Source organism: Quercus suber, unplaced genomic scaffold, assembly GCF_002906115.3.
Source record: "Quercus suber isolate HL8 unplaced genomic scaffold, Cork oak 2.0 scaffold_104, whole genome shotgun sequence".
NCBI classification, from domain to species: Eukaryota; Viridiplantae; Streptophyta; class Magnoliopsida; order Fagales; family Fagaceae; genus Quercus; species Quercus suber.
In genome coordinates this window covers 117,340-133,156 of record NW_027069569.1, presented here as the reverse complement: position 1 = coordinate 133,156, position 15,817 = coordinate 117,340, and the positions used below count along the sequence as shown (strand labels likewise).

At 33.6% G+C, this 15,817-nt stretch overlaps 1 protein-coding gene and 1 non-coding gene across 2 annotated transcripts; one reads left to right on the top strand and one right to left on the bottom strand.

Annotated features, from left to right (window-relative positions):
- Positions 1 to 1,378: 1,378 nt before the first annotated feature.
- On the top strand, positions 1,379 to 3,333 carry LOC111989272 (scarecrow-like protein 32). The gene has a single exon (XM_024021055.2). It carries the CDS (start codon positions 1,681 to 1,683, stop codon positions 3,019 to 3,021), a length of 1,341 nt encoding a protein of 446 aa, XP_023876823.1. The 5' UTR covers positions 1,379 to 1,680; the 3' UTR covers positions 3,022 to 3,333.
- Positions 3,334 to 14,102: 10,769 nt separating this feature from the next.
- On the bottom strand, positions 14,103 to 14,195 carry TRNAY-GUA (transfer RNA tyrosine (anticodon GUA)). Its single transcript has 2 exons — positions 14,159 to 14,195; positions 14,103 to 14,138 (listed from the first exon to the last, which is right to left on the bottom strand). It is a non-coding gene; the product is annotated as a tRNA-Tyr (tRNA).
- Positions 14,196 to 15,817: the final 1,622 nt, after the last annotated feature.

The following is a 15,817-nucleotide window of genomic DNA, read 5'->3' as shown; positions in this document are numbered from 1 at the left end:
TAGTACAACATCTCATAATTCCATTCCACTTTCGCCAAACAATGTTTGAGTGGGAAGAGATTTTTTTTTTTTTTTGATGAATGAGTGGGAAGAGATATTGATGAAAGGAGACGTCATGTAAAATATGCAGAAAATATTCTATGGTCTTTATTCAATACGTGGAGTGACATTTTAGTGAAATAACCTAATTAATTCGTCCTTGTGGAGGAGGAGGTGTATTTTGTCTTATATTGTGGCATCACATTGCACAAGCAACCAAGTTGATCTCTCATATTATATCTCTTTTGTGGAGGGATGGGAATGAAGGGTAGCTATCAATCATCAATAAACTCCATGTAAAAAAAAAAAACTAGATTAATTAATTAAACTAATTAATGAAATATTGGTTTTGTCTCTTACCCCCACCAATAAAAAATGGATATTTGTTTTGTCTCAAATCGCAATTTATGAGCACAAATTCGACAAAAGAGTGGCCGGCTAAGACAGCTATCTTAACCTACTCACTACCCTCTGTTCTGTAGAGCTGCCATAATCAGTTAGTTTATTTAAAATGAAGCTTATCAGAAGAAATTAGCAACGTGTCACATTTGCTTAGAAAATCTCTATCCACGCCCAACTAAACAGCGATAGATACTTAGTAATGATAATTTTGAGTAATGCTAAATAACAAAAATGCCTGAGGGATATATACATCAAGAAAAAAAAAAAATTAATAAAAGCAAAGCAAACAAACAAGAGGTATATCTGTATTACAGGGCGTGGGTTGACACGGTATCCTTGCTGCTTCAACTCGTAAATTTGAGCTTTTGTCAATTTGTGACTTGAACAATTGAACTTGGGTACAATTTTTTTTATTTATTGATAAGTTACATGCGTACCCAATGACTTATACCAATGATCATATCCAAAATTAACACTTATAAAAAGATAATGTGCCAGTTAAATTAGAGTTTATTAGCCTACAATAGTACAACATAATTGTAATGGCATGGTAACTATTGCAAAAACAATGAGACAACCCTAGTCAATTTAACTTAAAGACAAACAGGGTAAAATGTATCCAGCATAATTGTAATATCTATCACAATATGCAGGGTGTGTGCCAGAATCTATATATGGTAAGAGAAATGATAGCATTTCCTAGATACATAAAATATCATATCCTTAAATTAATAATTAAAAAAAAAAAAGATGAAATATTCCTGAAAAGAGAAAACTTGCTTACTATTGCTAACTCCAGCTACAGTTGTCAAGTTAGTACGGACTCAAGGTTCAATTAACTATAATTTTTGGCTTCATACCATCTTGATAATCATTCAACAGAGACATTTCTCCAGTATATATATGGTTCAAGTAGCTACCAGAAAAAACCAGGAATTTAACTTTCTCACGCTCTCTCTCTCTCAAGCACATAAGTGTTTAACACAAAAGCCATGTACATATAGACTTCCAACTCCCAAGACCTCATCTTTCTTGAACCTGCGAATTCAAATCTACAATTAGATAAAACCCTAGCTTTTCAATATATCCCACCCACCAATATCCACTGGACGCGTGTCAAACAGCACATAGTTCCTCCCTCTCTTCCTGAACTTCCAAGGCCACCATGCAAGTCCAATCAACAGAAACCTAACTCTTTCCTACTTTTTCTTCATCAATTATTTACCAAACATAGCAGCCATGAAAGCTGAACAGAGAGGAAACACGTCTGTTTCTCTACAAAACCCTACTCTCTTCAACAACACCCTTCACAGTCCTCTTTCAGGTGCCCTTAATGGGTGTCTCGGAAGCCTTGATGGAGCTTGTTTAGAAAAGCTTTTACTTCACTGTGCGAGTGCTCTAGAGACCAACGATGTTACTTTGGCTCAGCAAGTTATGTGGGTGCTAAACAACGTTGCTTCTTCTGTTGGTGACCCTAACCAAAGGCTTGCTTCTTGGTTTTTGAGGGCACTAATCTCAAGGGCCTCTAGGGTTTGCCCAACAGCGATGAATTTTAATGGAAGCAGCACCATTCAAAGGAGGTTGATGTCGGTGACCGAGCTAGCCGGGTATGTTGATCTAATCCCTTGGCATCGGTTTGGCTTTTGTGCATCAAATAGTGCCATTTTGAATGCAATTCAAGGGTTTCCAAGAGTTCATATCTTAGATTTTAGCGTCACTCATTGTATGCAATGGCCTACTCTCATCGACACGCTGGCTAAAAGGCCGGAAGGTCCTCCTTCACTTCGAATCACAGTGCCCTCTAGTAGGCCACCAGTCCCTCCTTTACTTAATGTATCAACTGAAGAAGTTGGCCTTCGTTTGGGAAATTTTGCTAAGTTTAGGGATGTTCCTTTTGAATTTCGTGTCTTTGATAATTCATCATCTCCATCTACATTAGGTGAAGTAGTTAAGCGCAAAGAGTCAGCTAGTTTTCACTTTGAATCTCTATTGGCCCACTTGAATCCTTCCACTCTAAACCTTAGGGGTGATGAAGCTTTGGTAATAAATTGCCAACATTGGCTACGTTATTTGTCTGATGAGCAAAATGGGAGTCCTCATGGTGCTTCATTGAGAGACACTTTCCTAGATATAATTAAAGGCCTTAACCCTCAAATTATAGTGGTAGTTGATGAAGATTCTGATCTTAGTGCTTCAAGTCTCACATCAAGAATTACCACTTGCTTTAATTACCTATGGATACCCTTTGATGCCTTGGAAACTTTCTTGCCCAAAGAAAGTTGCCAAAGGATGGAATATGAATCCGATATTGGTCATAAAATTGAGAACATTATTAGTTTTGAAGGGTTTCAAAGAATAGAGAGGTTAGAGTCTGGCATTAAATTGTGCCAAAGAATGACCAACTCCGGTTGGATAAGCATTCCGTTCTGCGAAGAGACTGTGAAGGAAGTGAAGGACTTGCTTGATGAACATGCCAGTGGATGGGGCATGAAGAAGGAGGAAGATATGTTGGTCCTCACATGGAAGGGTCACAACTCAGTCTTTGCCACGGCTTGGATCCCAAATGGGTTGGAGGATTAAGCGGGTGTGGACTGAAGTGTCCTAAAAAAATGCTACATAAGTCGCTTAATTGGACCTACATTGGGATGGAGATTGGGGTTTTCTTCAGTGGTCCAGATGATGAAGAGGCACTGACAAAACACGTCGCTTTTTTCTCTTTGTCAAAAGGCTGCAAATGGGCACAGGACAAAAATTGAAAATCGGCAGCATTTTGAGAATAACTTCTATGCCTACTTTGTACTGGAGCTCTAGCAAAGCTCACATGAAGGGCAAAGAGAGAAATTGTACATAATTGTCTTTGTGTGAGACAAAATCTTAATCACTTTTCTTCCCCATGTATGCATGTTCTTGTTTCAAGGAAGAATGAAAGTAACTCACTGACCCTTTCATAATCACATAGGTTATCGGTCCATAAATAACCAGTTATTTTCAACAACCTAGTTTTACATAAAAATTTATAAATGAGTCGACTTTAACTCATAATGAAAAACCTAGAAATGGAATAACACCGATGCTCAATTCTGGCAATAGATTTCTAGTATGCAAATCGTAGATATGGCATAAAAAAAATGGAAATAGGATCCAAAATTTTCAGACATGTCCAAAAGTCCTAATTTGATACCAGTTCACACCCAATCACAACCGATCCATACCCATCAACAAAAACCTAGAAATAGAATAACACCAATGCTCGATTCTGGCTATAGATTTCTAGTATGCAAATTGTGGATATGGTATAAAAAAATGATTTTACTAATGTGTGTCCTTAAGGCATACAATAATTAACTATTTTTGAGAAAAAATTTATTGAAAATTGAAAAAGTATTGCCAACTTTTTCAATTTCAGAGAAAATCTTTCTAAAAATGGATGGCTTAACGTGTACTCTAAGAGCACACATTAACTGGACCCAAAAAAAATGAAAATAGGATCCAAAATTTTTAGATAGGTGGAGAATTTTGGCAAGATAATTTTAACAATGAGATCACTGAGACCAAGTGGATGCTAAAACTAAGTCTTGATAGGGGTAAGTTAATTTGAATTTTGATATGCTCAAAAAAATGGGTCAACCGCAAAAATCTACCATGAACTATATTATTGTTTATACTTTCACCCCAAATATGAAAATTTATAACCGCCATGCCAATTATAACAAACCTAGTAAATTACACTCCCGCATCTATCTAGATATTAAGTTTAACAGTTGCGTGCTTTGTACGTCACCCTCAAACGATCATATGAACACTTCCAGGTCCTAATTTGATACCAGTTCACACCCAATCACAACTGATCCATACTCATCAATGAGCTTAATTAGACCGGAAACAAACACAAAACCAATGGCATGAAATCACAACATTGTGAAATCCCTTTGAGATTAAATCCTATCAAGAGACAATGGTGAGAAGAAAGGAAATCACAAGATGCATCTGGTATTATCCAAGTTGCAGTAGAATAGGAATAAGCTAGGTGAGGCGAAAATGGGTGCTGTTTAAAACTTTTAAGGCATGTTTGATATACTGAATGTATATTACATAAGAGTGTAAGACGTTAGAAATGATAATTATTATTATTAGGAATAAAAAAAAAAGATGTTATAATAGAATATTTATTTGTAATAGTAAGTTTGGATTTTACATATGAAAAGTTTGTAACAAATGATGCATATTGAAAATTTATATTTTTGAAAATACATTAATTTTAAAATTTGTTACATGTATTAAAGAATAGTTATTATAGTCCACCATGCACCCTTGGAGCGGTGATCATTCCACAAGTATAAGTGCTTGTGGGGTGTGGGGGGTAAGGGTCGGGGTTTAAGTCTACAGGAGGAAACTTCACATATATATACACTTAAATAAGGTTAGAGTAAAAATTCTATCTTATATAAAAAAAGAAAAAAAAAAAGCTATTAAAATCATTTTAGAAATAAATATATATATTCCTAAATTTAAGGAGTATCTATTACTAAGATATAACAATTCCTTATAATAAAGATGCAACTAAATAAGCGAATGGTTATTATACATGAATAACTATTCTATTACAAGATCTATTACAACACATGTACGCACCAAACATGACCTTAATCTTAAAGAATTGCTTGATTAGTTGATTTATCTGGCTCTTTGCCTTGGTTCTAGAGTGATAATTTTTGTTTTACCAGTTATTGGGGTCAAGGAAAAATGTTTATTTTATTTCTTTGAGATTAATGGAGAAAAGAATGTGATTTGAGTCATTTGTCTTTGTTCTCGACAAACTGAAGTTCAATATCCCAATCTCTATATGTGATCAATTAAGTGTGGTACTAAAAAAAAAAAAGTTTTATTACCCTAATGAAATCTACTTCTTTGGCTAATGAGACTGTAATCGAAAGCAATTTTGCTTACAAAATTCACATTTTAGTTGCCATTCTATAATTTATTAAGGACTATTTCTTTTTAAACTAATTTTTATCGTTTCAAATTGAATCGACAACAAAAGAATTAATGACTTTTTGCAATTTTTAGTTTACTTCGCCTTATAGTGATCATTTCCTTATATAACCAGTGACTTTTGCTTAGCAATACATTTTAAAATTATTTGGTAAATAAATGTTTTTCAAAAACATTTATTTACCAAATAAATGTTTCTCTAGAACTCGTTCAAGAGCCAAGATGCACACGCTGGTTTTTTTTTTTTTTTTAGCAAACAGTAATACTTATTAGAATACACATAAAAATAATAATAGTGTTTTACACTAGTAAAAATTTAGTCCGTGTTGGTACAAACACAATGATAATGGAAATTACACAAGGAAAAACTGAATGATACTTTTGAATTTTATTAATTTAAAGAGAAATTACACAACACTATTTGGACTGAGGCGCGAAACTCGCTCTCTTTAAGGAGATTCAAGCCCTTGGTTGGCTAAACTTTGTAACCGGTGTAGATCGTTTTTAACTTGTTTTCTCCAAGATACAACAGTCTAACAAGTGTCGTATGGTTAGAACAACTTTTGCACAAAGTGTTCAAACCCAAAGTTACACTAGAAAGAATAGTCTTCCTTGCCAAGAACCTCTCTATTTTTTTTTTAGTGTATATTACAATAATTTGGATTAGGTCTAATGAGTCTATTTATAGAGTTAATAGGCCTCACGAGATTACTACCCAAATTAATTTGATTAATTAGGTCCATTATTAAAAAATGGAGTATTAATCCGGGCCATTTACTCACCAACAGATATGGTAATTACTCTGAATGGGCTGTCAAGTAGGAGGATCCAAAAGGTTGATGCATTTCCATTTTTGATACCTCCACCCTTTACCTCCCTCTTACGCACGTATCTAGCTCAATATCTGAGACAATTCATGTTAACCCATTAATTACCATAATTAAAAAGAATAAATTAGTTTCTCTCATTTTCAATGTGGGATTAAACATTTTCACTAACTCCTTATCTTCCATAATCACTCTCACATCTTTACATTTATATTGTAACATTTATTCATTTTAATTATTTAATATTAAAATGCTCCAACAATCCCCCACTCATTTTAATATTAAATTTTTTAGTTAAGGAGAAATTACTAGGTAAATACAGGTCACTATGCATCATGAAGGTGTGATCTACATTGAACCTTCACTTAGTAAAATAGTAATCTCAACTCTAGAATCGTAGTGGTCTCTGACTTGAACTAGGATTGCTTTAGGGAAATTAAATATCACTATTTGCACATAACAACCTAGGTATTGACATGAGCTTTTATAGCTAGCACTTTACGGCCGTGTGCTAATCTTGGTTTCATGAGTGTATTTGAGATTAAGTCCAAATCTCATAGGAAGCGACCCCACCCTCACATTCACATAGGTGAAATTTTGTCAAGGGTGCTTCTGTAATTTTGACACCCTACTCATACGAGTTACAAATTTCATTAAGAGTTTTTTACTCAACCTCTCCACATTACAGGATAAATGCATTTACATCATAGAGATGAACAATTTAAAAAATTATTTATGAAATAAATAATTAAAAAAAATAAATTGTGCATTTCTTATGACCATCGTATGATTTGTTTTTTCCATTGAACCCAATTCTCAGGATCTCTAGTCCTTGGGTTGGGTATCCTCATACATGGCTTATGATTTTATGGACTTTAGTCTCATCCCCCTCGATGTATTCTAGACTCTATCTTTTGCCAAGGCCTTGGTAAATGGTTCTGTAAGATTATCATTAGATTTAATATAATCCACAGTTATGATGCCACAACTCAAATAAGATCGCGTGGTACTGTGCTTTCTTCTTATAGGTCTGGATTTACCATTGTAATAACGGTTTTTAACTCTACCAATTGCAGCAGTGCTATCACAATGAATTAATCTAGGTGGAATTGACTTTTTCCAAAGTAGAATTTCATATAACAAATCTCTAAGCCAATTTGCCTCTTCACTAGCTGAAGCTAATGTTATTAATTTAGCTTCCATTGTTGAATTAGCAATTATTGTTTGCTTTTTAGATTTCCAACAAATAGCGCCACTACCTAAGGTAAAAATATAATCAGTGGTAGAGAGAGAATCACTTGACAAAGTATTCCAATCGGCATCACTAAAAGTTTCAATCACAGCAGGGTATTTTTTATAAAATAAGTCATAGCTTTTGGTACTAATTAAATATCTCATGACTCGCTCAATAGCTAGCCAATGATTTTTACTAGGCTTGCTAGTAAATCTGTTGAGCACTCCTACTGCATATGCAATGTCAGGTCTAGTACAATTAGTAGCATAACGCAAACTACCAATGATGCTAGCATAATCCTTTTGATTAAAAATCTCATCATCATTATTCATAGGAAATAAATGAACACTAGAATCAAAAGGAGTAGCTACACTTTTGTGATCATGAAAATTATATTTTCTCAATATAATGTGATTGATCAAGATATATTCCATCACATGCTTTTGTAATTTTCATGCCCAAAATAAAATTAGCCTCACCAAGATCTTTCATATCAAAATGAGTTTTAAGCATTTTTTTTTTGTCTCGTTTATAACATGCATATTTGAACCAAAAATCAACATATCATCCATATAGAGGCTAATAATAACATGTAAATTATTCCATGATTTAGAATAAATACATTTATCACATTCATTTGATTTATAAACATTCTCAATAATATAGGAATCAAATTTTTCATGCCACTGCTTAGGTGCTTGTTTTAAGCCATATAGGGATTTAGTTAGCATACATACCTTGCTTTCTTGTCTAGGCTCTACAAAGTTTTTGGGTTGATCCATATAAATCTCTTCCTCTATGTACCAATTTAGAAAAGTAGTTTTTACATCAATTTGATGAATTTTCAAATAAAAAAATTTCAGCAATAGTAATTAACAATCTAATAGATGTAATTCTTGTTACCGGAGAAAATGTATCAAAGAAATCAAGATTAGCTTTTTTTTTAAAGCCTTTTGCAACAAGTTTAGCATTAAACTTATCTATTGATCCATCCGGTTTCAACTTTTTTCTAAGAACCCATTTACAACCTATGGTCTTACAACCTGGTAGAAGATCCGCTAATTTCCAAGTTCTATTAGAAATTAGAGATTCCATCTCATCATTTACAGCCTCTTTCCAAAATATAGAATCAGGTAATATTAAAGCCTTTTTTTTTTTTTTAATTTCGGTGATTTTCCTCAATGTTAAAAACATAATAATCAAGACCAAAATCCTTTTCAACTCTAGCTCTTTTACTCCTTCTAGGTTCAATTTCAAGATTTTCTTGATTTTGTAAATGTGAAGTAGAAAAACTAGGTTGTGACAAAATATTTTCTTCACCCCCACTATTTTTCAATTTAAAAGGAAATTTTTCTTCATGAAAAATTACATCACCAGATTCAAAATTTTTTTTTTTCAAGATCAAAAAATCTGTAGGCTACACTATTAATCACATAACCAAAAAAAGCACATGTAGTAGCTCTTATACCTAATTTAGGTATTTTAGGGTCAGGAAGCCTTACATAAGTAAGACAACCCCATATTCTAAAATATCCCAAATTTGACTTATGTGTTTTCCACATCTCAAAAGGTGTGGTATGTGACTTTTTATGTAGCACCCTATTTAAAACATGACATGCAGTTAAAATAGTTTCACCCAAAAAATGTAAAGGTGCACCAGATTTAATTAATATGGCATTTGTTAACTCAATCGAAGTTCTATTTTTTTCTTTCAGCCACACCATTAGAAGCAGATGAATATCGTGTAGTAGTTTCATGGATAATTTCCAAAAACTGAACAAATGAGTTGAATGCACTTGATTCATACTCACGGCCTCTATCACTTCTTATTCTTTTTTTTATTTTTCTACCGAATTGATTTTCAACTTCTTTTAAAAAATCTTGAAAATTTTCAAAAGCATCACTTTTATTTTTCAACAAATAAATAGTTGTATATTTTGAGAAATTATCCATAAAAGTGATAATATATCTATTTCCTCAACGAGTTAAAATTCCCTCAAATTCACATAAATCGAAGTGAATTAACTCAAGTAATTCGGTATTTCTTACAACACTTTTATGAGGCTTTTTTGTAATCTTAGCTTGACTACAAATTTCACATTTTTCAAAATCTTTTGATTGTCTTGGAATTAATCCTAAACTACTCATAATTCCCACATATCTACTATTTATATGACACAAATGAGCATGCCAAAAATTAATAGAAGAAAGCATATAATCTAAATTGATAGATGTTTTATTATTCTCAACATTCAATTTAAACATTCTATCACAAGCATAACCCTTGCCCACAAATAATCCCTTTTTAGTAATTACATAATTATCAGATTCCGTAGTTTGCTTGAAACCAGCTATGTTAAGCAAAAAACTTGACATCAAATTCTTTCTCATGGACAGAGTGTAAAGAACATCTTTCAATGTTAGCATGCGTCCAGAAGTGAATTTCAATTCAACTTCACCACTTCCAAGAACCTTGGTTTTGCTAGAGTCACTAAGCATAACAATTTTTTCTTCTTCAAAAGTAGTGTACAATTTGAACCAATTTTTGTCATAGCAGATGTGCCTATTAGCACCAAAATTTGCCTACCACCCTTCAACATATTGCACCATATTGATGTCTATAATCATAGCCACTAAAGGCTTTTCGTTTATGTTAGCCTGTGGGACAGATTCATGTTTTCAAAATTTGCAAAATTGAGCAATATGCCCACTCTTGCCACAGACAAAACAGGATCTATTAAATTGATCTTGTGTAGGGGGTCCTTGGTTCTTATTGTAATTTTTATTCGGATTTCCCCTTCCTTGAGGTCTATTATTATTTTTAAAGGCTCTATTTTTAAGCTTCAATTAACCATTTCTAAGAAAATGATTTTTGAGCATATTATTATTGGTTGAAATAAGATTTACCTTTGTGGTGGAATTACCATTGCTCTGTGGTGGAATTACCACTGCTCTCTTGTGTTATGAGTGCATCTTGTCCTCTAGTCTCCTCCTCCACACGGATGCGTGTGATCAAAATCTCCAAGAATGTCTCCTTTTGTTTGTGCCGCAAAGTCTTTTAGAACTTCCTCCAAGATTGTGGTAGTTTATCAATTATGCTAGCTACTACCAAATTGTCTCCAATCTTTATACTTTCGAATCACAATTCTGCCACAATCATTTGGAAATCTTGTGCTTAATCCACCACTGATTTTCCATCCACCATTTGGTGACAGAAAAATCTACTAGCATCATACTTCTTTACACCTGCCTCCTCGATATCATACTTGCTTTGTAAAGCTTTCCAAATTTTCTTAGCAGAATTGTAAGCTATATCATAATAATCATAGAAATGATTGGCAAGACAATTCAAAAGATAAGATCGACAATTATATTCATCTTTTGTATACTTATCTATTTTTTCTTGATGGAGACTATATTCTTCCTCACTTATCTCATCGGTAGAAACTTTTGATAGATTCTTGTCAGCGAGGATGTAGGCGACTTTGAGAAGACTTAAGTAGAAGAGGACTTTTCCTTTCCACCTCTTGAAGTGGGCTCCCTCAAAGCGAAAGAGCTTGTTGAGATCTCCAACAGGCTCATTTGGTTTCTCTTGTGTAGGCTCCATGTGTTGAATCTCTTTAAAATTGTTGGTGCAAACAAAATGATAATAGAAATAACACAAAGAGAAATTGAATAAGACTTCTAAATTTTATTAATTTAAAGAAAGAAATTACACAATACTATTTAGACTGAGACGCAGTACTCACTCTCTTTAAGGAGATTCAAGCCCTTGGTTGGCTAAACTTTGTAACCGATGCAGATCGTCTTTTACTTGTCTCCCCCAAGATACAACAACCCAATAAGTGTCGTATGATTAGAATAACCTCTGCACAAAATGTTCAAGCCCAAAACGCTACCAAAAAGAACACCCATCCTTACCAAGAACCTATGAAAATGCCCAAACGGATAGTCCATTAAGTGAGTTAATGACTCTTCATTTTTCCATAATAAAAATGGAGTATTAATCCAGGCCATTTACTAACCAACGGATATGGTTATTACTCTGAATGGGCTGTCAAGTAAGAGGATCCAAGAGGCTGATTCAATTCCATTTTTGATACCTCCACCCTTCACCTCCCTCTTGCGCACGCATCTAACCCAATATCTGAGACAATTCATATTAGCCCATTAATCACCACAATTAAAAAGAATAAAATAGTCTCTCTCATTTTCAATGTGGGATTAAACATTTTCACTAACTTTTCATTTTCCATATTCATTCCTACATCTTTACATTTATGTTGTAACATTTATTCATTTTAATTATTTAATATTAAAATGCACCAACAGTCCGCTTGGATCTCATCTCTTCAAGAGACGAGATCCATGTAAATACCTTTCATTCCTTGTCTCCTTTCCCATTTAAAATGTTGTATTTAGTGTACATGAAACTTCCACTTTTGCGGAGACTGGGAGAGACCATTGGTAGAAAATCTTACCTTTACTATATTTTTGGAAAGACTAATTCTCGGACTTAAACCTTTAACCTATTAATTTTGGTTGAAAGCACTTGCCATATCTCTCTCTCTCTCTCTCTCTCTCTCTCTCATCAATTTGAAGATTAAAGTGGTTCAACAAGTCAACATATTCGCTTGAAGATTGTTGTTAGTGTTAAGTTTTAGACCCCTAAAAACACAGTTTGTTTATACTAACATAATAGCTAAGTTCTTACTTAGGTTAATTATTCAGATTTAGGTTAAACAATCATCACATGAAAATAAACATAGTGAAAAAGTAAATAACACAAGATGTGATGACTTAGGAAAACCAATGAAACAATTCCTTTCAATGTAAAAAAAACCTGGGGGGGGGGGGGGGGAACGATCCCAAGAGAACTATCCATTATATCAAGTTGAGATTTACAGTTCAAGAATACCAATTCGTAATAAATCTAACACAGTTACCAAACTGGGCTTTGAATCCACAGACTTCCTTGATCTAGATCTTGTTCTCACATGAACCACCTGTTTATGCTTTAGATCTCCCATATAGACCTCTAGGCTATGACTGCAAGACCACCCTTGAAGGTTTAAATCTCTATCACCTTTGATGACCAGTGATGCAGCAACTTCAGATCTACTGGTTCTAAGGGTATATAGATTAATTTCCGGTAGTGACTTTGAAAGGAGAAGACATACAACTTTTTAGATCTCAAAAGAGAAGCTCCAAGGTCTCTTTAAAACGTGCTTTAGGGTTTTCTTTAAATACTATGTGAATTAGATCTGAAACCCTAATCACTTGATGGGCTTAGTGGGTTGTTGGGCTTTAATTAAAATTCTGCAGAATCGTCTTTCGATTGATTGAACCATCTTCTCGATCAGTTGAGCTTGACATGTTTCAAATTCCTGAACCTTCAGTTTCCTTGTTTTTGTACTCTGACTTGTAGCACGTTGATTATTGTCTAATATACCCTATAGACTTTAAGATTTGTATATAGACAAGTTTGTGCTCACAGTTTGCCAATTGTTCTAAATTTTTAGAACCTAACCGTTAGTGTTCTAAGCTTATCACAATTTGACTAGGGGTAAAAAAAAAGAAAAAAAAGAAGAAGATCCATAATTATTTTTAATTTTAATTAGTTCATAATACTTTGAAAAAAGATTTAGATGAGAAAACAAAATTTATGAAGGAAAGCACCTCTTATATTTGCATGGGAGAGTGCAGAGAATGGAAGAGGCGGTCGGGATACAATAGCAATACTTAGTAAATTTCTTTATCCCATCCCCTCTCCTCTTTTTTGCCTTTCTCATCTCTTTCCATTCAAGCAAAGTTTCTAAACTAAGCAAGTTTGTACCGTGAGTTTCGGTGTGGTATTTAGAACCGGGATTTGGGTTAAGTTCTACATTTGGAATTCTACAACCAACAATTTCTAGTTTTAGCTAAGTTAGAAAAATTGTAGGTTGTAGAATTCCACAATCTGTTGTTGGCTTTGGATATGTTCCAATTGGATTTGGTCATGCACTGGATAAGGATGAATTAACTATTTGATTGCTTTCCTAATCGTTTCCCTGCCACCGGCCCACCAACTCCACAGTGATTATGTTTTCCTGTTCAATTTTCAATCTTTGATGAAGATCTTTTATTTATTTATGCTAACACAATTAACCCATGACTCAAGAACTTGTTATTTATAAAGGTGTGGATGACTAAAGTTCACAAATTCTCTCCTCTTTCCAAACAATAAATTTTATAATTGTTTTTAAATGATCAATGGAATTTACAATCCTATCATTTGAGTTTTCCTTTCAAATCTCCATTCCTTCATCTAAAACACATAATTAAAGAAAATGTGAATGGCACTAAGAATAGATTGTGAAATTGTTTTTATGTTAATTCTTCCTTAATTGAGATTGGATCTGCTCTCATACACTAAATGAAGGAAGTGATTTGAAAAAAAAAAATTGAATCAATAAAAAATTCCATGTTGTAGTGGTTGATGCAAATAAAAATTGGCCCTTTGTCCAACTACACAGTAGATGCCTTTTCTTTTTCTTTTTTTTAAATGAAGTTGCTTAAACCAATCACATATAAAGACAGAAAGCCACAATCAAAAATAAAAAAAAGAATCCGACCTGCCGGATTCGAACCAGCGACCTAAGGATATCAGACAGGAACTTTCCCACTACAGTCCTCCGCTCTACCAACTGAGCTAAGGTCGGTTCTTGTATTAATTTCTCTTAAAATATGATAGAAGCTTAAGTCTTTAGCAGTCCATAATTATATAGTAAGAGTAAACTAAACATAAAGGCACATTGCTACGAAACAGTAGGTGCCTTAGGCTGTTGAAACTGTCAACTATAAAAATGAAAACCACGAACCTCCCATCTCCCTAGCAGTTTATTTACTTTTGGGTAAATTCCATTAACATTCTTTGAGGGTTGAGATTTGGGTTAATATTAATCAGCTCAAAGACTTTTCAAAACAGACAAATTTAGTGCCTAAAACTAACTTAGTCTCTAAAACAGTTGAGAAAAATAACTAATTATTGAGGGAATAAGTTGGCTTTAAGGACTAAGAGTCCATTTGGGAACAGTTTATTTAACCGAAACTGAATTTTTTTATTGCTGAAAGTACTATAGATAAAACTAAAAAGTAACTGAAATAGTACAATGAGAATCATAAATAGTACCAAAAAGTATAATAAGACTCATGAATAATATCAAAAATAAGTTGAATAGTAGCAAAAATAAGCTAAATAGTAAAAAAATGCTAGCTTTTCAAGCCAATGCCAAACACAACCTAAATTGGCTATTTTTTAAAAGCCTTGGATCTAGTTGTCATTATTAGCCCAAACCTTAGGGTATGTTAGTAGAATTTACCTTGTACTCTATTATATTGATATGACACTACTTGGCAATTGTTCAATGATCTTCTAATTGTATTTAATAGGATTTTTTTTTTCTTAAACTAGATTTGAGCCTAAGACTTACTGCCAAAATTCATTTTATTTTCTCTTATAATATAAACTTATAGTCTTTGAGAAACTATTACCTCCTCTTACTAATAGATGCTTAATTTGAAGATAAATAAGAGGAAACAAGATGTTAAAACTGGACTTCCATTAACAGGATTTTTAGATTTTAAAAATGAATTGGATGTGGCTTAGTTAATATACACTGAATACTTATTAATTTGTTGTGGTCATATTTAGTGTTAGGCCTTGGTAGGTCTTGTTTCTAATAGCCTTATGCCCTAGTTTGATGTTGAGGTGAAGTATAGGATTTTAAGTCTGATCCATGATAGGTAGATGTTCACCACACATATAGGACCAGGTTTCCTCTCCACACTGAACAGTAGCCTAGATCACATTCTTTTAGAGATTAGGGTGGCTTGCCCCATTGAGAGGAGGTGGTATATGGTGTACCCGACATATGTGTCGGGTCACTCACAGACTGGCAGGTCCCACACACTGTGGGGCCCGCCTATGTGTGAGAGACCCGGCATATATGCCAGGTACAACATATAATTTTTGCATTGAGAGCCATCTTGAAAGGAGGCGTATCCTGGGCCATTTGCTAAGTGGGCACGTGTGATTTCAATATAGCCACTAATATCATTAAGGTTTGTTAATGGTGTCTAAAGGTATGTATCTAAAGTCTAAACTCTCATTGATTTATTGATTGTTTGTATTCTAGTGTATTACTTTAATTCTTACACAAGGAACTTGACAACTTTGTCCTATGCGAATACAACATATAGTCTTATAAAAAAAAAAAATACAATATATAGGAAAAATATATATATATATATATATATGATAGTGCATGCTAATCCAATAAGC